Source organism: Calidris pugnax, unplaced genomic scaffold (genome assembly GCF_001431845.1).
Source record: "Calidris pugnax isolate Ruff unplaced genomic scaffold, ASM143184v1 scaffold31, whole genome shotgun sequence".
In the NCBI taxonomy this organism is placed as follows: Eukaryota; Metazoa; Chordata; class Aves; order Charadriiformes; family Scolopacidae; genus Calidris; species Calidris pugnax.
Window position 1 is genome coordinate 3,169,335 of NW_015090786.1, and position 26,873 is coordinate 3,196,207.

The following is a 26,873-nucleotide window of genomic DNA, read 5'->3' on the forward strand; positions in this document are numbered from 1 at the left end:
CAGTTGACTTGGTCCAAAATATACTCTAGGGATGGGAGGGGATTGGAAGAGCTGGGATAGAAAAACACAATGTTCAGGTTGCACAGTTCAAGCAAAGTGAAGTGAAATGGATGTGCAGAAGTTAAGATTCCTGTGGCAATATCAATTTGACTGTGCTACAAACAAGCTGTGTTATATGGTACTAATTTAAGAAAGCCATCAGGAACAGCATCTTGTAAATTTTTGTTTGTCTTGCCTTAAGAATTCACATTAGCTGGCTCTCCTTTTAAACTTAAATGGAAAATCCAATTTCCTATGTAATTCTTAACATGAAGAGGGCTTAAAATTAAGTTTTAAAAATGCTTTGCTTTAGACACAAGAGGTAAAGCCAGGCAAGATTGAAAGAGAGGCAGAGGAACCAGGGAAAAGGATATCTATTCTTTGAAGGTAAAAGAAAAAAACCAAAGGCAGTATGAATATTTATGAAGGCAGAAAAATGAACGTCAAAGTTAAAAAGACAGAGGTGACTAAATGGAGGCTAAAGAAATGAAAGGGGGAGAAAAAGCAAGGCACATACGTTAAGATAGCTGCTTTTCATTTACAGAAGTAGTTTATTAAACACTTTAGCATAATTCAAGACTAGCAGTGTGATTTGGTTAGATCACCAAGGTGGTTTTGATGCTCACTTTTTGACTGCAGAGCTTGGTAAGTACCTGCCAATGTCTTTATTTTGCTGCTGTTTTTCTGATTCCAAGTCTAATGGGAGCTGCTATAAGAATGCCTAAATAGTAAGCACTGAAGTGGTACCGTGCACCCTGCGTAGGGCTGGAGAACATGTCCTGCTGTGGTTGCCTGTGCCTGGGACGTGGCCAGAGCAAGACCAGAGCCTGAGGGAGGCTGTGCCGGGCGGTGGGCTGTGGGCAAAGTGGGGATGGACAACAAGGAGAGCTGAAAGAAGCCGAGGGCGTGCAGTCTACTGAAGATTGTAAGTTGGAGCGGTGCTTGGGAAGTATTTGTTGTTCTTTCAAAAACCTGACAAAAAAAATCTTAAAACTGAAAATTATTATTATTTTTGGCCCCAAGCTAAGATTTTTCTGGGATTTAGCCACATTTTTTTTCTGTGTTTGGGAACAAAAAAGAAAAAAGACACCAAAAAAATACTTTGTTCTTCAATGAGCCAGTAATAAATAAAACCTAACATTTTAAAAAACAGAAGTTTCCTTGGGAAGAGAGAGCTATTTTTTCTTCCAAAATTACTTTGCCTTAAAATTGGGATCAACTCTGCTCTCAGGCTAAGGATCTGACTTCCCAGCTGCCTTTAAGCAATCAAATAGAAGTAGCAACTGGGACAGCTTTTCTCTTCTTTTTTTTTTTTTTTTTCTTAGTCTTTGGCTGGGAAGTTACATGGGTTTGCCTCAGAATAGATGCTGTGCTACCATAATCCTGGCACTTTTCACTGAAAATGAGATTTCGGCAGGGTTTCCTAGAGTAAGTAGAGTACTCTTGCAGTCTGCTTGCAGGGCTGTGGGGATGGTGAGATGCAGTAACCTGCTTTTGTTTGCCTGAGCATGTCGAGGTTTGGGTTTTTTTTATACCTTGTGATCTTCGCAGACTTTTGGCGAAGCTTAAAAGGCTAGTTTGAGAAGGGAGTGGCTATCATTTGTTTAGAAAATAAATAGAAAAAAGTAGGCCAAATACCAGTAAAGTTCCAGTTTTTAAATATTAAACTAACACACAACATTGCTGGCCTAAAAAGGTCACATGAAGTGGGAGAAAGGATGTATTTAGACTGATTGCCAGGCAGGACGTGGGATCTCTCACTGACTTGGCAGTCGATACTTCAGCTCTATTTGCTATTAGTGCTGTTTCTAATGCTCCTTATTTGCTAAGTTCTTGTGTTTGACAAGATCCATGCTTTATTTTCCAGTATTTACACTTTATTTATCCAGTATTAAGCAGTGTGTAAATCCATTCAGAGGGTAACCAAGGCCTACCCCACCCCCTTTTTTCTGCTTCATCTTTGGTTAGAGGACAAGATGCTCAGAAACCCGGGAAAATTGAAGTTTTGAGGGGGGTTTCCTTTGGGGTGTGCTATCAGATAACAAGGTTATTTGTAACATGTTTAAACTTGCTATGTATGGTGGAATAGGGTCTTTTACTTCCAAATTTGTCAGTGAAGAAAGAAATGACTACTTAAATTACAATAGAGCTGTTACAATTTTTTTTTTTTTAAGAAATCATAAGATTTAATAAAATGTAAGCATCCCATTCTGTGATCTGACTTAGGGGTACTTGGCTAGCATGAAGTAGAAAACCTAACACAGCAGCTAAATAATTGCTGCCACATCATCTAAGCACATCATTATCACTGCTGGATGAGATGAAAGGTATTTACAAATGAGAGTCTGCCAGGAGAACACAGTCAGCATAAGCTTGATCCAGCTCCAGCTGTAATCAATAGGAGCCTTCAACTAAACGAGAGCTTAAAGAACAAACTAAGTTCTTTTGGAAATGCATTACACTTCAAATTTTGCAAAATTAAACCCGGAGCTTGTCAGAAGTGAGATGCAGAGGGATTCAGTGCCTAACAAAGCCCCTTGTTTTACTCTATGTATTGTCTGATGGTTGTTAAAGTTATACTTTCCACTCTGACAGCTCAAGCTGACATATTTTTTTTCCTCCCCTTTAAATCTCCCACTTTTCTTTTCCTCCTGTTTTTCTTTCCCTATTCCTCTGGGTTCTGCCCTTCTAATTTTTCAAGGCAGAGAATGCGCCTTTGTTTGTGAAGAGCAAAGCAAGTTTATGGCACCCTATTCATTATATTTATGAATCATATCTAACTGAATTTTTCCCATAGCCCAAAGGTGGCTGTTTGCCCAAAGGCACTGCTCTCAGTGCCTGTATTTTCTATTTATAAGGTGTATTTTAGTTTACATCAGAAGCTGAGGGAAAGACTTCTGCTTGATATCACTTCTGCCAAATGAAACCCACAGAGAAGCTGTGGCCAAAGGAACTCTGTACAAAAGTTGCCTGGGCTCTGTAATTTTGTTCACGTGGGTGCTTGGTAGTATACATTAGTTGCCAATAAAAACAATCTAAAATAGATACAGCACTGTGCAAGTCTTGAGATGATCTTAAAATGTACAGAACACAGGTAAGTGAGCACTGGGAGAGAAACACTGGCAAAGCACAGTTTGGTGAGAAAATCAGCATTTGCAAGATGGTCATGAAAGGACAAGAAGCTCCTCTGACAATCCTTTTTACTCCGTGCAAGTTGATGAAATTCCTGAAAGAGTAGTTTATAACCGAATTAAAGAAAATGGCTGTTTTTGAAGCTATTTGTGGTTGTGACAAAGTGTGGGCCCTCCCCAGAACGTATTGTTGTTAAGTACACAGTATAGCCAAGGACATTGAAGAATAAACCATTTCTGGTTCTGGTATACTGGTTTTAGCAATTGCTCCATGTCAAGCGAGTCGTTGGGCTCCGAGTCAGGGGCAGGCATTGAACAGCACCAGCAGCAGGGAGCCCAGGGCACATGTGGGAGATCTACTGTGGCACAGCTGTTAGCACAGGTGCCCGTCCAAACCAGGCTTTTAGCCCCCAAAGACCTGCAGGAACAAATAGGAATCAGCTTTGGAGCTAACATGGGGAAAGGAAAGAACAGGCCTTGATGGATTCACTGGACAAGTTTTTGAATACTTTGTGACATGAGATGTTTCTCTTGCTCCTGGCTGCAGGAAAAAAGAGGAGTAGGAAGCTTTAGCCATCCTTCCTGAAAAAGTAGCATTGAGGCTTGCCCTTCTCTTCATCTTTGGTTTTTTTTTTTCAGAAGGCTTTTTGCTTGGTTTTCAGTCTATTCCATTTACTCTTTGAAAGATACAAGGTCCCAAATTTTTATTTTCTTGTAAATTGAGTGTATGAGCTTATTGCCAAGGATGTGTAGTCTGTCTGCATCTCAGCATTTCTGAGGGATGCCCAGAACATTATCAGTACATAACTGTTTCATTGCCTGGTTGTCTCCTGCTCTAAATAGACAGTCATAAATGTTTGATTAAAATCTAATCTAGCCTTGCCATGACCATTGTAGAGGTTAACTAATGAGCACAAGCCTACAGGGGAACATAAGGGCCTCATACACTGTTGAATGCAGGCCAATGTTGGTTGGTCAAAATAAATTTTGCTCATAAATTCTTGCAGGATGGGAGAAGAGATTTCTCAATTAGACTTCCATCAAAATTATTGGAAAAAGCTGTCAGTCACACTCAAGGTTTTCATAGATGTCTTGCTGCCTCAAATGCCTTCCAGACAGATTTAATTCCAGTATGATTGATTGTCCACTCGGCTTTGCAGCTGTGCCCTTCAGGGGGAAAGTCCATGCCATGCTCATTTATTTGCTGGATGGCAAAAAAAAAATGACTAGTGGCTCGTTCATGAAGTGCTATCTTCTAGTAATGGATGAAGCAAGAGATGAACTGATAAAAGAGGAATCTTGGGAAAATTAATTAAATCAAATTAATTAATGCCAAGAGCAAAGAACAGAACTCAAGAGTAAAGCAAGGAGATACGTACATAAGTATTAGTGAGATGGTCTCCTTATAGTGGAGAAAAATAAACATCTACAAGGACATAAATTTGTTACCAATAGGATAAGGAGGAGAATTGCTTAAAATTCTGAAGCAAAAGTGGTTTAAAATACGTTTTTTGATGATTTTACCAAGCCTATTAATATTTCTGCTACTATGCTTTTTGTTAGCTTGAATAACCATACCCCTGTTTGCAACATGAAGCCTTCTCCCAGGCTAACAAACTTCGAATTTATTGTGAAAGCTTAAGAGGTGTAACATGGTCCTTGTATTTCTAGGTGCTGTTTAGCTTAACAGAAGCCCTCGTCATGGATAAGAATTTCACTGCTCTGCTGATGTGCAAACTCTGATCCAAAAGACAGTGCCACTTTCAGACAACCGACAGTCTAAGAGAGAAGAGAGGGGAGGATTTCAAAGGACAGCAGGAGCCAGCCTGGTAGGTAATGATATTTGTCGCCTATAAAGATTTGATAAGCTTTTGCAAAATACAGCGTTTCCAGTTCCAGAAAGGGCTACTGAAGAGGAGGGGAAGTTTTTTAACAGACTGTAAACATGTAGGCTTAAGTAACTTGAAAACTTCCATATATAGTACCTAACCAATTCCATTGATTTAGAGGCAAGTTTTAATTAATCACATGCTACCAATAAAAATGCAAAACACTGGTGGAAGACTAATGACAAGACTGGTTTCTAGCAGTTAGCTGAACATCCTCTGTAGTTAGATCTGTACCTAAACTTATTTAGGATCTAAAGACTATTAGTATGTTTTGGAGATTTCACGGACAGGCAAAAAGATCAATATGAAAGAAAAGAAATACAACTTCTCAGATAATAACAAGATAGGATCTTCTGAACTGCTCTCAAAGTTTCAAAAACACCTCAGAGAAACAAAAACTAAGTAATGAAATTTCTTGTATTCTATTATTTTCAAAAGGACTGGGAAGTGTTCAGTATGTTTTAGGATCAAGTCCAAATGATTTATAAGGGGTTAGGTCTGATTTTCAATGAAAGGAAAATAAAAAGGAAGCAAAACATAGTAGATAAGTAATGGCTGAATACATATTAAACCCAGAAATCTTTTCAAAGCAAAGAACAATGATCTCTTATCTAGAGAACATTCAGTAAATAGGTTAATTCTGCATATTGACCTAAAACTCTTGGGCTTGACTTACTATTAGTCTTATTTGTGCAGTAATTTTGATTTACTTCATAAGGCTTCGTAATTAGTACATGTACTTGCTTGAAATGTCCAGTAGTAGAGGGCAAAAGCTCTCAAGGCAGAAAACTAATCTACAAAGTTCATGGAAAGAACTCTATGTGCCCATAGAGCTGCGTGTCATCCTGTCCCAAACCAGTCATGTCCACTGCATCACTCTGCTCCTCATAATGAAGAACATGGATCTGATTTTGAGATTATAACAATTTTTCGATTCAGCTTCTAGAATGGATATGATTTTACAGAGAGGATACTGAGGAGATGATTGTTTTAGTCAAGGCAGGTATTACTTCCTACAGAAGTGGTATGAAGTATATCTTTAGTAAAAGTGACAGTATTTTTTCATTTGGCACTGTAAACTGTTCAGAATCGTATTTAGAGTCACCATAAATCATAAAGTGTAAAGTATTTAGTTTCCAAAAGTAACAGCTTTCTTTCATTAACATTTTGAAACTCACATTGTGATGTTGCTAATTGTATGGTAATTTATCCAGGATCACAGTGTGAATTGCTGTTTTCAGTCAGGTTTTGGCACTTGTTGCCAGTTTAAGCGAAGAAAAGAGAATAAAGAATTAGATAGACACAAAAATGATGTGAAGAGTATCTAAAAGGGACAGCGCTGCTAGATGTGAGACAAGCTGGGATACTCAGCAGAATTACCTGAAAACTACATCCCAGCAAAGTAACTACAAGCTGAGCAAACAGCACCGTTCCTCCAGATCCAGGCTACTCCCTCTTATACTTTAAAGCATTTCCTACCCACCCGGGAATAGGCTCGGTCTGCGCTTGGTACTGCAGGCTTGCTCTGGCAAGCTTCTCAGAAAGGGTTTTTAAAATAAAAGTTCCTAGCAACAAGGTGAAGGACTAATTCAGGACAGCATGAAGTAATTGCGTAAATTGAGGCATGTGCAAAGATGTTAGTGAAATTGCTGGGATCCAAGCATGTGCTTTAAATGCTGGAACTCAACTAAATGTGTCTTAATATGATACCCTAAAGTATAAGCAGTGAGTTTGTTTATTAAAATCAGTCTTGATATACTTTCAGTACTTTAAGAAGTCTTGTGGGCACTAGCTATGAATAAAGCTTTGCATTTGCACGCTAAGTAGCATAGACACTGATCTGTGAAACTGTACATTTTTCCCTGGTTTGTGGATACACATCGATATTCCTTTTTGGTTTTTTTTTTGTTGTTGTTTATTTTTTACACTTTGAAAAAGCTGCAGAGATTCACTTGTAGCAAAAGCTGGACCATGGGAGGCTGGAAATGACATTTGGCTTCTCATGACCTAATCTGCTTTCCATGAAAATGTTTGTGCTACTCAGGGCTGCCCCAGAATTGTGTTACTTTCCTCATGGAAAGCACTTCCTCACCTTCACTCTTTGTAAGAAAACCAGACTTCTACAGAAATAGAGCAAAGTTTTATAAAAATTTCAGTTCTGAAAAGTACAGTAGGAAATAGTGGTAGGTAAAACCCAAGAAGGTGTATTTTTTAATTTTGTTGAAGAAAGTAGAGTAAAGAAGGAATGAAAACCAAATGTTTGAAAGTATGAACTTTCTCAGGTAAGTGCTTTTGCTGCATCTGTGCATACAATGCCTTCCAGAAGGAAATGTTCATTGGTGACCTCTCTGTGCTACAGCCAAATAAAATAATAATTCTAAATAGGTTGATAACTAAGATGCCTTCCAGAAGGAAATGTTCACTGGTGACCGGTACCCTCTCTGTGCTACAGCCAAATGAAATAATAATTCTAAATAGGTTGATAACTAAAACTGAGGAACCGATGCAAAAGAACTTGAAAAATAAAGGGGAGGAAAAAAAAAAAAAAAAGTCTGCATCTCATCTTAAGCCCATCTTTTTTGTCTATCCCTATCAATCCAGGGTGAATTGAAAAGAGTTCTCACTGGGTACAGGGAAAAACCTTTTTCACCATTAGGTTAGTCAAGGGTTCTGAGAACAGGTTGCCCAGAAAGGTTGTGCCCTCTCCACCCATAGAGGTTTTCAAGATCTGACTGGACAGATCTCCCTGGTCTCTGAGGGTCTGATGACCCTGGTCTGATCTCAGAGCTGACCCTGCTTTGAGCAAGGCATTGGACTAGAGACTTCCTGAGATCACTTCTCATTGGAATTATTCGATGAGATTGTACATAAGCTATTAACCAGAATGGCAAACGGTAACACCTTTCTTTCCTCTGACTTTTAAAAGATGGTGTTCTTCAGGCAGTCGTTGAGTCAAGTGAGGTTTCTGATTAAAACATTTATGGAGGCTGAGTCACAAAACTTTTTTTTTTTTTTTTTTTTTGCAACCTAAGCACCAAACTAAATAAATTCAGGACAGCTGTGAACTGAGAGAAAAAAAAAAAAACCTATAAGGAAGCCATTTGGTCATCACTGGGCTAAACTGTGAAATTAGTGCTAAGAATAGTTAACAACGGAACATAAGCATTTAATTTCTCAAATTAAGGACAAATGATAGGAATGGAAAAACCTGCATATTATCATTCCAGTTTTTAAGGGCTGTTGTCTACCCAGCCCATCCCAGTTGCATCCCAATGGGACAGTAATGCTGTCTTGAATCTGAATTTGTGTGACAGAGACGGTTCTGTAACTTTATGCCATAAAGCTGGAGTGCGTGTCAGTTGGTGCGTTGCGTGAGCTTCTATGGTGTTATGCAAAGACAGTCTCGAGCTGATCTCGGCAGATCCCACGGCTGTCCCGCTTGGAATGTTACGGCCAAATTAAAAAAACATTTTTGTGTCGCCTTCTCACTATTTTTCATATTTTTAGGCACTTAGGATCGGTCTTTCTGGCTGAACCCCCTGAGTGGCCATTCAGTCTGTGAAAATCCCGATTGGTCCCTTTGGTCTCTTTAATATTTTGCTTTCAGCCTACTGATCATAGCTGTCGTAGGAGTGTGACTCCACCCTGAGGACAAGGCGCTGTGAAATGGCAGCTTAGCCCCTGTTTGGTCACAGATGAGGCATGTGTATGGAGCCCCCGGGGCTCCCACAGCATCTACGAGCCAGAATACGCTGAGGCCAGTTTTTGGCTAAGTTGGAACGTGACAGATACTAAAACAAAGAATCAAATACAAAGAATGATATAAGCCGCTGCTGCTTTTGTCCAAATACAACACTACTCACAGCAAGCGTTGTGTAAAGTGTGTGCTTGTAACAGTTGCCACTAAGCTGTTCAGAGCAGGACAGATTTCCTTCTACATGCATGTGTTGTCCAGAAGAATGGAGCCTAAGTAAGGCTCCTGAAAGCTGTGGAAGTACAAAATGATGTCACTGAATTTCAGTATTGCATGCCTTTCCCTGTAATAGCAAAGTATGACCCCTACGGTGAAAATGTTCTGATATTAATATCTGATTTCTTTTCAATATAAAAATGCTTAAAGTTGCATTTGACAGCTAACAATCAGATCAGATTATTTACACATCACTTTTTCAGAATTATAGAAATTTTTGTCTGAATTTCCCAATGGTTTTAATTTTCAACAAAACCATACTGGTTTGCGCTCTCTAAAAAAAAGCTGACCCTGATTTTGTGATTCTATAGCTTGTAGGGCAGGGAGTAGTTCCATCACAATACTGAACATCTGATATCCACCAGACCAATTAGTCAAAGCTTTGGGGAATAGGCTTTTATGCTCAATCAACAGGTAGCAGTCACTGAGTGCAAAAAGATGGAAAATTTAACACACTGTGCTTTCTCAAATTGGGCAGCATGAGATACCTCAGAAGGGTACAGATACTGCCAATCTACTTTCTAACAATTAACCTCATCCTGACAGTCTTTAATAATTAAAGATTGCCTTAAACTTATAATTTAGGTTTGTTATCCCTTTCAAAAGTTGCTCTTTTGAAGTTTATGGTCTCACCATATAAAATGTCCAGGCCTTTGTTTAATTAAGTTCTTAAATTGTTGGCCTCACTCATATCCTATAGTAGTGAGTTCAGGAAGCATTTCCTTTTCTGGGGTCCTCCAACTATCCCACCTTTCAGCATCATAAATGAAATTTTGAATTGTTGTGTTTCAAAGTGGGAGACAGCAGTTGCAAGTCAGCTTTCTCCATCCCCGTCGTTATTCCTGTATCGTTTTGCCACACTTAACTCTTTCCTCAGTTGTTAAAATCTCTCCTCATCCCCTAACTTTGGCTTTCTCCTGCTGTGAGCTGCTCCTGTTGTGCAATGCTCCCCTTGCAATGGGCTGAGCAGTATTGCAAACAGCCACACTCCACTCTTTATGAGATGCTTGACAGGTAAGAAAATCAAGCAAGCAAACTGTTTCTGCATCAGGCACAGGCACTCGCTGCTCTGCTGGCTGGGGAATCCCCCAGGAAGCTTTCACCAGGGTGGAGAAAGCAGAGACAAGATCAAGACTTAGTGCTCTAAAACTGTGCTTAGGGGAAGAGGCTGAGGGTGTTCGAGGGTGTTGCTGGGTGGATCTCCTTGGCTAGTTTCTGGTTTTGGCTTTATTACATGGCTGTGCTTTCAATTTATTTCAAAGGTGCCTGGAGCCTTATAAATCTGCATACATAGTAAGGAAGAGATTCTCTTAATGGTGAGCATTGAAATTTGAGTGTAATCATAATGGAGAGAACATTTTCATTTAAATGCATAATGAAAAACCTTTTTCATGAAAATACCTTCTAGAAATGGGGAAATTTCCCATTTATAGGCATATAGAGCCACAGTTTCTGATACAGGAATACTTTATGTTGGAATACACACACAAACGTAGCCCGCTCCCCAAAATCATCATTTTCTGCCTGCTGAATAGTAGATTAAAACTTATAATCGTATTTTCTGGATTGTTTAAATAATGGTGAAATGGTGTTTATGGTGGGAAAAACGTGGTTTTCTCCTGCACCCAACTTTTGTAGTGCACAAACCGCATCAGGAGGATGGCTGTAACTCTCTTCCAACTCGGGCTCTTGGGAGCTGTAATGCTCTCCTGCTTCCGCAAACCCCAGAAGCCCAAGAAGTGCTCAGTCAGTACAATGTTGTTGACTTACACCTATAATTTTTATCTGCTTGTACAGTGCTTTCTCCATGTGGCAAAAAATACTGGGCCTACAAGTGTCAGCAATATGTTAGGGTCTTGAAATCATCCTGAACTTCTTTTCTACTCAAAAAACATACAAGGAGCGAGCTCAAAAGAAAATCTGTCTTGATCCGTCAAATTAAGCCAGATAAGAACGAGAAAGATCAAGATGCAGAGTAAATACAAGCAGGATGACTTCAGAGACAAATCTGTTTTTCCTTTTACCCTGGGAAACCGGGATGACTTTTGCATTCTGCACACTTTCCTGATTTAGTCTCCAACAACTTCTGGGAGGAATAAAGCAAGGTATCTTCCACAGTCTACGGGGGCAGATCAGTGGGTGCTCCAAAACACTGCTTATTACTGATGCGACTGCACTAACTGCAACGCTACCTATTGAAACATTACTGCTTTTAAATAGCCCTAAATGTGACAGGCAATAAATTGTCTCATCTGGTTCACCTTTATCATCTAAATGCTATGTGGAGAACCGGCCCCCGATAAGAAAGTCCCTTGAGAACAAATTCATCTACAAAGAAAGTGCTTTAAATACTCCAAGATATAAAAGTACAAGTAAGATCTGGTAATGCAGGTGCAAAACAAAATGGCTTCAAAATTGATTTAGAACTCGGTAACTATTTTTTAAGGCACTTGACAAAGATATCTATTTCTTGAAATGATGCTATCTTTATCAACTTGGATGAATCTTCTCCAAATACCATGTTTGTTACTTCTAAATGTGTATTTAATTCCAGCTCTTTTCTAATGCAGATCAGATACCCAAAACTCTCCACAGAGTAAGTCTAGACAAGAAAGACACTGTTTTTTCCATCTTTCTGATCAAGGCAGTTTTATAAGCTAGTCAGCTAAAATCACACTTAAATTTCTGCTCACTTTGCCATGTTTTATTCCCATCCCCTGTGCAAGTCTGTTATTAATAGTTAGCTTATTGGCAACCTCTTTAAAACCATACAGAAAACTGTTACCTGTCAGAAGTCATTGGATTTTCCATATCTAACTACTTCTGTTAGAACAGGCACCTGTTATGGTATTGATAAGGATTTATTTTGCAATTTTTAATGCTAAGAAATATGCAGTAATTAATTGCCCATATTACTGTTTTTTCTGGCATCATTGTATTTTCTCATCATGTAAGATGTCTTATTTTTTCCCTGGCTTTCTTTAACTCTTGTGAATTTTAATTAGTGAAAAAAACCAAAACCTTCTAAATCTTTCTTTAAACACCAATTTTACACAGCAGTTTGACTAATCTCTGTAATTCTTCATCAATGACATAGACAAGGCGATCAAGTGCACCCTCAGCAAGACTGCAGAAAACACCAAGCTGTGTGGGGCAGTTGACATCTGAGGGACAGGATGCCCTGTAGAGGGACCTGGACAAGCTGGAGAAGTGGGTCTGTGTGAACCTCATCAGGTTCAACAAAGCCAAGTGCAGGGTCCTGCACATGGGTCAGGGCGACTTCTGGTATCAATACAGGCTGGGGGATGAAGGGATTGAGAGCAGCCCTGCCGAGAAGGACTTTGGGGTACTGGTGGATGAAAAGCTGGACATGAGCCAGCAATCTGTGCTCACAACCCGCAAGGCCAACCATATCCTGGGCTGCATCCAAAAAAGCATGGCCAGCAGGCTGAGGGAAGCAATTTTGCCCCTCTGCTCTGGTGAGACCCCACCCGGAGTGCTGTGTCCAGCTCTGGGGCCCTCGGCACAGGAAAGACATGGGTCTGTTGGAGTGGGTCCAGAGGATGGGTCACAAAAATGATCAAAGGGCTGGAGCACCTCTGCTGTGAGGACAGACTGAGAAAGTTGGGGTTGTTCAGCCTGGAGAAGAGAAGGCTCTGGGGAAATCTTATTGTGGCCTTTCAGTACTCAAAGAGGGCTTATAAGAAAGATGAGGACAAACCTTTTAGTAGGGCCTGTTGCACTAGGACAAGGGGTAATGGCTTTTGGCTGAAATAGGGTAGATTTAGAATAGAGATAAGGCAGAAGTTTTTTACAAAGAGGGTGGTGAAACACTGGCCCAGAGAGGCAGCAGATGCCCCATCCCTGGAAACATTCAAGGTCAGGTTGGATGAGGCTCTGAGCAACCTGATCTAGTTGAAGATGTCCCTGCTCATGACAGGGGTGGGTGGACTAGATGACCTTTAAAGGTTCCTTCCAATCCAAGCTATACTATGATTATCAGAGTTTTTCCTTTGGCGCAAATTACAGCTGGTAGCGGAATTTAGGTGTCAATAATATCAAAGTGGATGAGATGATTATTTACTTGGAGGCCAGCAGAAGGCCAGTTGTCTTTTATGATCTTTTTTGGGGTACTGGTGGATGAAAAGCTGGACATGAGCCAGCAATCTGTGCTCACAACCCGCAAGGCCAACCATATCCTGGGCTGCATCCAAAAAAGCATGGCCAGCAGGCTGAGGGAAGCAATTTTGCCCCTCTGCTCTGGTGAGACCCCACCCGGAGTGCTGTGTCCAGCTCTGGGGCCCTCGGCACAGGAAAGACATGGGTCTGTTGGAGTGGGTCCAGAGGATGGGTCACAAAAATGATCAAAGGGCTGGAGCACCTCTGCTGTGAGGACAGACTGAGAAAGTTGGGGTTGTTCAGCCTGGAGAAGAGAAGGCTCTGGGGAAATCTTATTGTGGCCTTTCAGTACTCAAAGAGGGCTTATAAGAAAGATGAGGACAAACCTTTTAGTAGGGCCTGTTGCACTAGGACAAGGGGTAATGGCTTTTGGCTGAAATAGGGTAGATTTAGAATAGAGATAAGGCAGAAGTTTTTTACAAAGAGGGTGGTGAAACACTGGCCCAGAGAGGCAGCAGATGCCCCATCCCTGGAAACATTCAAGGTCAGGTTGGATGAGGCTCTGAGCAACCTGATCTAGTTGAAGATGTCCCTGCTCATGACAGGGGTGGGTGGACTAGATGACCTTTAAAGGTTCCTTCCAATCCAAGCTATACTATGATTATCAGAGTTTTTCCTTTGGCGCAAATTACAGCTGGTAGCGGAATTTAGGTGTCAATAATATCAAAGTGGATGAGATGATTATTTACTTGGAGGCCAGCAGAAGGCCAGTTGTCTTTTATGATCTTTTTAAAATAAAAGATTAATGGGTAGACAGTGACCAATTACTTTGAAAACTCAGGCTAAAGATTTTACTGGTGTTGGACAAAAAAAGTCCTTCCTGAAGCCATTCAGGCTTGAAACTTTATAAGCCCTGTACTCTCCATTGCTGTCGTTATCTATTGAAGTTTGATTGCACACATTATGACCAGTTACCTGTTAACGGACATCCTACCCATGCAGGCATATGCCTATAAAAATCCTTGAACAAGTTCTGTTTGTACTCAGGAAACTACATAGAACATCTGTTCAAGCATGGACTAAACCCGCTCAAGTGCAATGTCAGATTTGCTTATATCATATCATACTGGGTCATGCATTAGACTAGAAGTTTACTTCAGATTAAATTCAGCTTGTAGAAGAAAGCTCAGTCATGTCTTTTCATTTTCAGAACTGATCTAAATAGGCTTAAATGACACCTAGATATGTCCACTCACAAGCATGAATTTTTTTAATCAAGTGTTAATACAGACAAATTCAGAGCTTCCCAGAGTAAGTATCTCTTCCCAGGAGATACACCTTCATACACTGAATCCTTTATCATCCTGTTTAAGAATTTTACTTAATTCTCTGATTAGCCATCTATGGTCATCGCCACTATCATTGACCAAACAAGTACAGTTTTTCCCACCTCCTGAAAACTAGCATTTTGACAGTAAGAAATGAAAATAAGAAAGCTGTGTAAAAAAACCACAACCAACGACTCAAAACTCAACATCAAAACAAAAACACCACAAAAAAATCCACCAAAAAACCTCAAAATGAAAACAACCCCCCATCTTCTAACTGCAGAATAGCTGTGGGGCAGTTTTCAGGTAATAGCAATAGATAAGGGTCTACTGAATATCTAGTTCTAAAAATGCCTAATTAAGAGATTGGGATACGTTATGCCAGAAAAAGGTCTAATTCATTTCTAGGCCTCATGAACTTGTATCTTAGCACAGTAGCTTACAAAAGTGTGTGTAACACATGCTGTTTTCTTATAACTTTTTTCAGCTTCAAAGCTACAGGTTTTACCATATAATTATACATAACAAAGATTAGAAGTTTCTCCACTATACTTAAAAGAGAACCAACTTTTAATGTGATTTCAGATCAACAAATAAAACACAAATGTGAATGAGCATAAAAGGTACTTTATAATAACTACATGTATGCTAAACTCCTTCATAGCTCTGTAATTTGCAAATCCCTCTTGTATTTTTAGTAAAGTTAAAATGTAAATGAAAAAAAGGTACAAGCAGGATTCTTGTGCATTTAATATGTTCTTTCAGGTTAAATTTTGCTTTATATTTAATTATGACAAATAGCTTTCTTTCTAGAACTACTGCTTTCTGTGCCCTGAAAATAATACATAGCAAATTAAAGATGAAAACAGATATCTATGTGAAATTCCATGCTTTTTATCCGTGAACCTTACATGGCTGATTACCTATTCCATATATTCTTTTCACATACAGAAGGAAGAGATCTTACCAGCCAAGTTCAGATCTTTCAATGTTGTGGATAGAAGCAATTGAACTTTATGACAGGTATGTGGCAAACTTCCCTTTGCTAAGAACCCTTCAGCTGAAATGATGCTTAAATCTTGTATGAAGTATTATAGAACATGCATAAGTGATGGTAGTCCAGAAAAAAACAGCTCAAAAAGCATCACAGAGGGAAAATAAGAATAAATATTTGTACAGTATAATGAAAGGAGATGGCCAAGCTCAACTTATATGAAGACCATAGAAGGAACAAAAAGTAAAAGTTCTTACTGAGTTAACACACACACAGAGGACAAAGGGGTTGTCATGACAAAGTGCTGTACAAGAACAATTGACTATACCACAAAATATGCAGACTGTTTAAGATGCAACCTGGGAAGGTGAACTCAAAAATTAACTCTCTCATTGTGGTTTCCACCAGACCAAAAATATCTCACTACTGTGGGGTCCTATTACATTATGTTCTCATTGTCCTTGAGGATAGGAAAATGGCAAAATAGCAAGCCTAAACAACATACTGAAATAATTCAAGTAATGGTGGAGACTGGTTTGCTTGGCTACAGTTCAGCAGATACTCCTCCTCAGTCAAGGATATGCAAAGGAACATAGGCATCACTAGGTGATAAAGCGAAGAATCAAACAGACCACTTCTGTATTTGCAGGAAGCTTTGTTCTTCCTCTAGGACTGTTTTGGCACACACAAAAAGGCAAATGCAAACAATAGCTATCACCTTCCTTTGCCAGCATGAGAAATAAATGAAGAAAATCACTTGGAAAGAGAATTAAAATAAGGAAAATAACAGTTTTGAACTTCAGCTCTTGAACTAGTTTTCCAGCTTGCTCAATTAGCATCCCATCATTGGAGATGCTCAAGAAATGTCTTGGACCTTTAAAAAGCGTGTGTCTGTAATCCTGAGATCCTTTAGAACTGTTCTAGGGTTAGAAAAGGCAACTCGGTAACCCGGGCTTCAAAAATGAAAATAAAACACAGATAAGAGCATTTTCATCATATAGTAAGTAATCTGAAGCAGGAATCAGGTTTGAAAACAGAGGAAAAAAGTGTTCATTAAGAGAAAATTACCTTGAGCAATCAATTGGAGAAAGGAGGAGCACACAACCTTTCTCAGCAGGCTAAAGAACTCTAATGCAGTACTCTGGGATGAAATAACTGCAGATCTGCTCAAAGCAAACACATGGAGAACATTGCTGCAACTCTTTCAAGGCAGAAAGAATCTATCCACAAAGTGGCAATGGTATCACTGTAAAATTATCTGAGAAGGATGCTAAAAGCAGCTGCCAGGATGCTCTCACACTGCTGTTTCTGCTAGGGAAACTTCTGCATCGCTGCAACCCTGTAGACCACAGTTCATTGACAGCAGGTACTGAAACGGGGAACAACAGCAAGCCCATGTGCTCACAAATCATGTCTGATGTTAAATGCTGCTATTGAACACGACAGATGACAGCTATCATTCCTTGTAGGGTTTACTGACTGTTAGGGTGCTTGTGTTTGCAACAGATACAGGGAATTCCTTGAAGGGATAAATAAATACTCTTTTAATGGGGTGCCAAGTATACTGGGGTGCCCAGTCAAGACCAGACATAAGCACATTCTTCCCCTTTGCTATCTGGTGTTATTCCTGCTTGCGTTATGAAAAAGACCTCCAGCTTAGAGAATGAAATTCTGAAGGAGGACAGATGGCTGGAGGTTTGGACTTTCTTCAGGCCTTGTGCCTTCTGAATACATTTGCTATGTTTTGTCTGTCAAAACATTAGCCTCCTCAGAGCTACTAAGCAAACAGGCATTACAGTCAACAAACTAAACCTGGAAGTCTAACAGTTGACGTGACTACTGTGTGATCCCGTTTTTCTTGAACAAGAAGCCGTGAGAACCGCTAATGAGTTTACTTAAACGCGAAGTCTAGTGTTTGCCTACATAATCACAATTCAAGAAGCTAAGGTAAATACAACTTTCGGAAGCTTGCCTGAATCTAGGACACTTAGCGTGATTAGCATATGGTATGAATCTTTAGCTGCTACGTACCGAGCATACTCCTACAGAGGTCAGAATAATGGAAAAGCAGTAAGTAACTAAAGGAAGTGAAGCAGCTGCTAGTATTTATGCTTGTGATGGATGTTCACAGTAAAATGGTCAGACAGAACAGAGAATATCTATCCAAGGTCTTGACATGACACTCACAGCTGTGCAAATAGCACAGATGGGAAGATGATTCAGAATAGCCAAATTTTGAAAATGCCCAAAACCAGGCCCTCAAAACAAGATGGTTTTTTTGTGACCTCCCCTCTGGTCCCTCAAGGCTATTAAAGAGATGCTCCAGAAAGGGCTCTTTGCAGCAAAACACAGCGGTTTCACAAATTAACAGCTTGAACAATTGGTTCAGGATGGGCTGATGAAAGATGATCTCTGCATGATGTGCCCAAATGTACAAGAAATTAATTGGCATCAATGAACACTCAGTACAAAGAGCTGTGAAAATACCAGCTTGTATCCTTCTGTGGATTCTCTTAGACCCGCAAGGGTCTTATGGCTTTTCCAAGTAATTAACATTCAAATGGCATATGGAGCCAAGTCAGTCTCTTGGGGTGGCTGCTGCTGGCAATGAGTATTCTCCACTTGCTGAAGTACTGCAGCAAACATAGGTACAAATGAACTGTGCCTGAGTAAGCACTTTGATGAACTAATGGCATCTTAAATCAGATAACTTGACCTTATTTTTCCTCCCACAGCCCCTCTCTTCACCCTTTCTTCAAACAGGTCTTGTGTTGTTGAGAGGAACAGCTCTGGAACTAAACCTATCACAACCCGGGTTCTTTTAAAAGTAGTCCTGAAAGCATTACTCTTTAAATACAAGAAGCGGGAAAACTTGGGATGCTGCACTCTTCTAACTACAGGCAGTATCTTACAAATGTGTCTCCAAAACATTTCTGGGGACAGCCTAAGAAACTGTTATAGGTATATTTTAGGTTATATCTATATTTGCAAATAGCGGGGACCCAAAAAGAGCAGATCAGACACATCGGTGCAGAGGCTTCAGTGTCCCCGTACATACATTTCTGGGGGTCCCTGAGCTCTGTCCAGTGTGATTCTGGAGCCTGAATGCTTGTTAGTGGTTGTGGCGTATTAGTGGTGCTCCTGCAGTGCACTTCAGGTTTAGTTTCATCTGAAGGGGATCTGGTTTGCATGTTCCAAGACCGCTCAGTGAGGCAAATCAAAGTGTGTTAAGTGGAGCTCATTAGGAGGTGCATTTCAAACATGCAGTTTGCACCCCAGCCAAAAGGGCAAAGAAGAGTGCTCTGCCTTGAGGCACACCCAGACTCCTCTACAAAGGGACAGCCTGAGTGCACATGCACTTACACCATTTTTATGTCCTTTATATGCTAGCTGCACATCCCTACTATATATACTTATATAAATCAAGTTATTTCTGTATGGAAAACAAAACATCATGAACTGCTCTCCCATGTCCCTCTCTCCTTAAAAAAAAAAAAAAAAAGAAAGAAAGAAAAAAGAAGAGAGGAATCTATAGATGCAAAATTTAGTCTTATTTGACTTATTTACACTAAGTTAATTTCTTGAGGTAAAACCTAGATTGAGTATGGTAAATTACTTTGAAAAGTACTGGAAAACTCAACAAAAAGCCCTGCCAATGAAGAGATCCCTAAAATGATTTTGTGGGGGGAAAAATAACCACAGCACAGAAAACAAGTTCATTCCTTTCCTCCCTCACAGAGAATGAAAAAGGCAACTGACATCTTCCAAGTCTAAGCAGATCTAAAAAAGAGGTGTCTCTCTTTTCCATATAAGAAAGCATTGATATCTTCTGTTACAATCTCCCCAGCCCTGTATTTTACAGTCACAGAGACTGGAGAAATATAGGAAGCTAATCTAGTTGAGGACCAAAAAACTGCTTACTTTATTGCCAGCACAATAGGACGGGGGGGAAAAAAAGTTCTTTTCCTTTTTCAAGTTTACAGGTTATTTGGTACCTTTGCTTGGCCTTTTTTTCATGCAAGTGTCGTTAACATTCTAGGAAAAGCTAGTAGTTTCTTGCAGACTAGATTTGACAAAATTGAATTAATTGGGTGATTTTCTTTTGACTTCAATAGGAGCAGACTCAAATCACAGAGCACCTAACAACAGAGTAGGAATACAATTCAGTCTTGTACGTAGGCAACAGAGTGCAGCTATTTATGCTTTAGTTTTTTTTATAAGGCAAAAAGTGTCAGTGAATATTAGCTAACTTAGAGATTTGCTTAAAAATACTTCTTACTCTTTTTCACTCTTCCCAATTTGAGTGATACTCTCACATGGAGAAGTGAGAACATTTGAGTGGATTCGCGAAAGTACTGGTAGGTGCCACATCCAGGAATCTACCTTAGTGACTAATTCAGCAACCCTTTCAGTTAAAGGCACATTTAGAAGTGGCAGTGAAGTATGAACAGAGACAGAGAGAGGTGGTATTAGTTAAGGTTATGAAGTCAGAATTTAAGATAGAGTTAAAGTGTTTACATTAAAGCACAAGACTCAGTGCTCTGTCCGTATTCTACAGAAGCAATCTTCCTCCTGGATAACCTCCCTTCATGTTTTCATCAGTTTGAGGGTTCCTGGCACTTACTGCTCACATTCAGTATCTTAAGAATTTCCCAGGAAATTTTTGCTACCCACGCTTCTAACATTAACACAGTTATTCAAGACCGGGTTTCTAATCATTAGTAATTGTAAAAGTGATGTACATCATAGCAAACAGCAGTCATTTCCAGAGAGTTGTCTTCTGTGAGGCGGAGTGCTTTGCTATCAGTGCTATTCATGTGTTACCTGGTCTCTAATAACAGCATGTATTGCAGACAGAAAGCTCTCAAAACTCATAAATACCATAGTTGTCACTTGTTTTCTTCAGGTCAGAAGTTAAGTAGGTATTAAGTATCTCTTATAACTCAGGCATATGGCCATGTTTGGGTAGATTATGAAGTATAGAGAATCATGCCCCTCAATTTTTCTCATTTCTGTCACTAGAAATAGTATGTGACCATGTTGCATCATGCCTTACCTAACATTGAAGCTGAGAACATCACTGAAGCCTCTTAAAGTCCAACAGGACTAGTGTCATTTATGCGTGTTTATTCCAAGCACAAAACCCAACATGAGCGTGTTTGGCCTATCATACCCTCTCTATTTAACATTTAAAAAGGGAGTGGACGCTTGTGTCAAAACAGAAGGCCCCTCATACTCTAGTATGATGTCAATAATACAGCTCCTCAGAGTATGTTTTTGTTTTAAACAGAGGTCTCCACACTTTCACATTGGTTATAAAATACTTACTGCTGCTGGACTGGAAGGAAAATGTCATACATCTGCAAACAATTAGAAGGAGCTGGACTTCATATTTGATTTACTAAACAATAAAACAAGCTTAAGTGTGACTATATGTGTAAGTTACGCTCCCTAGGAGCCTCAAGCAGTTATCATAGCGAAGTCTTTTGACCATAATTAAATAAATCCACAGTGGGACCATTGCTGATCAAGATTATCTTTTATAAGATATTTTCAGCAGTGAAAAGCATGAAGATCACGAAGTTGAATGCATGCTTTAAGTGCTCCAGAAGTCTTTCATCCTTTCTTTCAAGCACACTGTCCACTACCCTTTTTCCAGCTGGAATTCATTCAGTACAATACATTTCAGCTTTTAAATGCTAATATTTCCATGTTTTCTGCATTTAGACTGAAGTTTTGGCATGAGGAAATTAGCAGCAAAACTCGGATTCAGTAAAGCCCAAGACTTCACCATAGTTTGTGTGTCCGCTAGTTAAAAAGTTCTGATACCCTAACAACAGTTAGTTGTTGTTGTAAATTAATCAAAGAATTGTGAATTGAATATAAATATTTACTTGCAAGTTTCAGGAAGCCAGAGCATGGAGTAAAACAACAGTAGTGTATGGCCACTAATCTTCTTCTCAACAAAACAAAACTCTCAGCCACTTCTTGGCTTCCAAGTTAACACTAATTCTCAACCTTTATTTGGAATATAAAGCATTGGTACTACATGCTGCTAACTTTCCTATGCTATTCCTGATTTATACACCTAAAGCCATTGGAGCAAAGATGTTTATGTTTGGAAATTTTCTAGCACTACTTGCAATTTTTATAGAACAAAAGTGTTGTTGTATGCTAAAGTTGAAGCAGTTTATTGCAATTCACCAGTGAAGACAAGTGCCAGCCACAGTCACACAGCATCACCTGAAGGAAGGAATCTGGTATTCTGTTCCTGGTTCTGCTGTTTACTTTGCTAAGTTAAACTAAGGAAAAAGAAACAACAACATTTGCCATCCTTGGCATTGATTTTTCCCTTGATAGCCTTAAGTGAACACTCAGGGTTAAGGGGATCACAGTACTGACCTCCTGCAGTAGGTTCTTTACTTGACATTTCTTTAATTCGAGTGACAGAAATGTTGAACATTAGCAGATAAGCCAGAAATGCAACTCTGAGGCTTTGCCTACAAAAATAACTTATCCAGCCTCCATGATGATTACTGTGCTTCAGAATGACAGGGAATTTACTTACGAGTGATAAATAATGTTCAGTATACATGAATACCAGGGAGAAAGGGACTACCGCTGTATATTACAGCTTGCCCTGATTATAGTCACTCAAGTACTATTTTATATGATTATACTGTTCTGGGCCACAAAGTGGAAAAGATGAACCACGGGGTCAAGTTTTGCCCTCTGTTTGCACGGGTATCCCACGAAAGTGCTTGAAAACCAAGTTTATGAACAAGGAATCGAATATATTTTTATGAAAGAAAACAAAACAGTGGATGAAACATTTGTTACTTCAGCAAGTATAAGAGTAAACTATTTATATAAAATAATAAATGAAACTGTCTTAGTTTACAGTAGTGCTTGTGAGTCTGGTTCCTGAATGCATACAATTAACATTGCTAATACCCTGAGAATTTTGGCACTGTGTGTGGTGTAAGCACACTCAGATGAAAGCTCTTCATTGCCATAGTTTCAGAGACTGGCTAGACTATGACTGGAAGTAAGCTGGCATAGGGCTTGCACAGAGCTCCTTCCACAGAGATCAGAAGGGCACAGGCTGTTCAGATGTTTGGTTCCTACTGCTTGAGCATACGTAACAAAAACACTGTATTGTTCTGCACTACAGGTTGGTCTAAGCAAAAGTTCATACAGTGGTTAATTTTTGTTCCATTCAGCATTCATTTACTGGAAAATACAGAGTTTTGCAAATCTTTAGAAGTCATCTGTAACATAACTTGCTATGTTACCTGCTTTTTTCAGTGCCTCTCCTGGACATACTTAATACAATACAAAATGTTTGACTAAAGTTGCTTACTTGCATTAAGGGTTTTTTGGGGGGGTTGGTTTTTGGGTTTGTTTTTTTTTGTTTGTTTTAGGATCTACAGACAACAGAGTTAATTCTAGTCACTAGGCTGAAATAGATAGAACGGACTGTAAGACTGCAACAAACTGCAAGTTCTGTTACTTTGAACAATAATGACATGCATGTATTTTATTTACATATCTTAAGGAAGCGTGTACACATCCAGTTTAATGGTGCAACAATATATGCTATTAAAGGCAAGAGTTACAGGCTGTCATTTTTCCAGACGTTACATTTGTTACCACACACACTCCAATTATACTGAGAGTAAGACATACAGCAGCTTGCTTACCTTGGCACACATTGTGATCACTTTGCTCATACCCAGCTGCACACTGAATTTGATGAGTTGGGTTTGGAGGGGCACGGTGAGGATCAGCTGGAGTCCGTCGAATGACATTGTTTCGACCACTAGTGGATTCAGCTGCTGCTTCTTCTCGCTCATTTACAATAATTTGTGCTGTTCTAGGTAGACAGAGGTATCCTCCATAGTGGTTAACACATTTCATCCCACCTTTGCATGCATCTGGGACTATTTCACATTCATCAATATCTGTGGTTAGCAACAACACAAGTCATGCTTTTAACATTCGAACCTTCTGCAACAGCCCATTAACACAAATAACACAATGAGACATGCAAGCACACCTCCTTGTCCAGAACAGGGGTGTGTAATGATAACACTTAAAGAATACCAATGGCAAGTCTGTCTTTGAAAATATTTACTGTACCTTTGCACCGTTGCCTAACAGGATCCCATTCATAGCCATCCGTGCATTGCTACAGAGACAAAAAAGAAACAAACAAGAAAATTAGGCTGCTCAGGATTCTTTATTTTGGAAAAATAGTCAAGCATGTTTCAATGAACTCAGGGTTTGAGATTAAGGGAAATGCAGTGCTTGCATACCTTGGTAAGCTGGAAAAATGGCTGTGCAGGAACAAATATCTACAGAAAAAGCCTCTATCTCAGGAAGTTGCTAAGATATCGTTTGTTGTGAGTACGTAGGTTTTATTGGGGCTGGGGAACAAAGTGAGAAAAGCATCACTTTCTCCTCGCTTTGTTCCTATACGCTGTTTTAAAGCATCTGTCATTGGCTGGCTCCTGGTACAAAGAAACCTCTGGATGACCCAGGTGACTAGTATGAAAGTTTTCTTATGAAAAAGAAACAAGTTTTTCTGAATTTTGATCTTGCTCACTGCCTTCCACCAGGTGAACAAACATTTTTCATTCTGGGGGCTGGTTTCCCAGAAGGACCAATGGGCCTGTAACCCCCTGTACTTCATCCTCTCTCCCAAGAGCACTCTAGCAATGGGGAAGGATCCCATGACAGCTGGAAATTCATTCACATGCTTTTTAATCACATGATTCCAGGAACTGCAGTCTAGGAAGAACAATTTATATTGTGAGCCATACAATAAACGGTTAGAGTTTATAACAGTGGGACTACTTGTATAAATAAGACTTTGCAAAATTCAAACAAGACTATACTAAGCAACTATTCATATCAATGCAGACTAGTAACTGCAGGAAGAATTTTAAATATTCTGCCCTGCAGTTAGGTAGGCATCTTCATTATCCCTCTGCCCCAAAGCATTAAATTGTCTGGAGGGCAGTAATTTTAATCACAAGTGACAGTTACAGAAACTGATTAGCAAAGTATCACAATGCTACCAACTGCAGCAGACACATTTAAAATACCAATGAATCAACCCAACTGTACTATGTAGGTGCATATACGTGCTGTGCTGCTTAGGATATTACTTTAATGGCCCTATAGAAAAAAAGAATTGCGTTGGCTAATGTAATTAGTCCCAGTCAAGCAAGGCTAAATCTTGTTGCAACTCCTCTGCTGCAGAGAAACTATACAAGTGAAAATTTGACATTCAGATGCCAAGATCCACTTGTTCCATGTACTATCCAAATATTATTTTGAGGAACTTGTTACTAATGGACACTGACTCAGCATTAGGATTGAAAATATTTTCTTCGTTTGCAGGTGACACCAGCCATCTGCCAAGTGTAGCAGCGAGTTGTAACTTTGGAGGGTTTTTCTTCCAAGGGGTAAGTGGACAGCAAATTGTATTACAATTCTCAATCTCTAAAGGAATGACTACATGCTGAGTTGACAACACCAAAGTTACTGTAGCTATGAAAACGCAAACCCAAAGGAAAACAGCTAATTCATGCATTTACTGGATCACCCAATTCCTGTTAATGCACACCAGAAGTCCTGTCTATTTAACTGTAAGGAGCCAAGTCCATCTATTACTGCAGCTGAAGGGACTTTTACAATAGAAAAGGATTTGGCCCTAAATGAATACAATGCACGCATGAGAAACAGTAGCATCCTAGGAGTAAAATTTCCAAAAGCTAAGCTTTTTTTATTAAGTAGTTTTACATTTTTAGAGTCTTAACGATCACTGAAACACCTAAATGCTGAGACCTCTTTGAAAATGGAGTATAGGAACCCAAGTCATACATGCATGCTAGAAATTTTCCATTGTATAAGCAGAACTATGTAGGCTATCAGAAAATGCTACTTAATTTTTTAAAAGAACATGCAATACATGCAGAAAAAGAGAGGGGTGGGATTTCTATATCAGTGTGGATTTTCAAAAGGTACCTTAGATCTTCAGTTTCCACTTTATATATAGGAACTTAAAAAAATCACAGAAGCTTCTAAACAGAAGTACTCCCAACCTTCAAAAATCTATTGCTTCTAAAGCCCAGTGTTAAAGTACTTTATGACTGATTTCCTGATGCTCACTTGAGGCTTCTTTGAGCCCCGTCTTCTACAGTAAGGTCCAAGTGTGCAATATTTACTTGCTTGAGCCATCCCACTGACTTCAGTGGGATTACTTGTATAAGACACAATCTGAGTCTTTGGCTGTGGTTCTCTAACTTTTTGCATGTGTGCAGAATTTTCTGCTTGTGTGGCATTGCGCTAATGTCTGTACACATATTCAGAGGTCCACCCATATGAAGCAAGTTGCAGGGATTACAACTGTAATCAGATGTGAAAATGCAGGTTTTTCCCCAGCCCAAGCCGATGTAATTGCCACTCCTTCTATGACATGCATTATGCAAGCCAAAGACTGAACACAAGCAGATTAAAAAAAAAAAAAAGCGCCTTACAAAAAGGCCTTTAAATCTCTTCCCCCATCACTTGGTTGCAAGCAGAACCTATTTTCGGTATTCTTGTACAATTTTTATCAAGCCATGCACAACCACTGCTCAAAACCATCTCAGAAACTAACAGCCCTACGATCACTCCAGGACTTGGATGCTTCATTAAAAGCACTGAATTTTGAAGGACTTACATTTTGTTAAAAACAGCTTGAAATATCCAAAAGAAAACAGAAAAGAATGTTTGACCTATTTCTCTGTCAAATTCCATATATTTCAAATGAAGGTCCTAAGAACCCTGTCTCTAGGAAAATGGATTTAAAAAAAACACTAAAACCTCTTCATTTTGTTCAGCTCATCAAGCTGAGCACACAGACAAACTTTTCAAAACAGGCAGTTGCAGCTCATTTTGCTCAATCTTGTCAAACTTCAACTTTAAAACACTGGTTCAGCCCAGGAACAGCTTATTTCATGGTTAACATTCGAACTCAAAGAACTGCTATACATTGGCAAGAAGTTCGGTTTTTCTTAGGGGTCATTTAGAAAAGAATCCCTGCAAAGCAGTAATTATCTCGAGCTCTATTAAACCTTACCGTGTATGTTATGGTTTCCTCCGTTTCCTGCGAATGCACTGTAATAAGAATGAGAGCAGCCAAGAACACAGCTGTCAACATCGTGAACCTCGAAAGAAAGAAAAACAAATAAAGCGGGGAGTATTTTCAGGGGTCTCGCCCCCGGGACCGGCCGCTGCCCCGGTCCCTACCTGCTGGAGCGGCCGGGACCGTTCTCCTGCAGCGAGCGGGTGGGGTCTGGCGGTGCCTCCCGCCCGCCCCGGTTTATCCGGCTGAAGGGGGGGGAGTGGGGG

General features: G+C 39.6%; 1 protein-coding gene across 1 annotated transcript in view; it reads right to left on the reverse strand.

Annotated features, from left to right (window-relative positions):
- EFEMP1 (EGF containing fibulin-like extracellular matrix protein 1) overlaps positions 1-26,824 on the reverse strand; it is a 52,544-nt gene extending 25,720 nt beyond the window's left edge. The window contains exons 1-4 of the mRNA XM_014966490.1: positions 26,772-26,824; positions 26,602-26,689; positions 23,613-23,661; positions 23,174-23,434 (exon numbers count right to left, since the gene is read on the reverse strand). Coding sequence (XP_014821976.1) covers positions 23,174-23,434; positions 23,613-23,661; positions 26,602-26,682 — 391 coding nt within the window. The 5' untranslated portion in view covers positions 26,683-26,689; positions 26,772-26,824. The remainder of the gene's footprint in view (positions 1-23,173; positions 23,435-23,612; positions 23,662-26,601; positions 26,690-26,771) is intronic.
- Between the last annotated feature and the right edge of the window lie 49 nt (positions 26,825-26,873).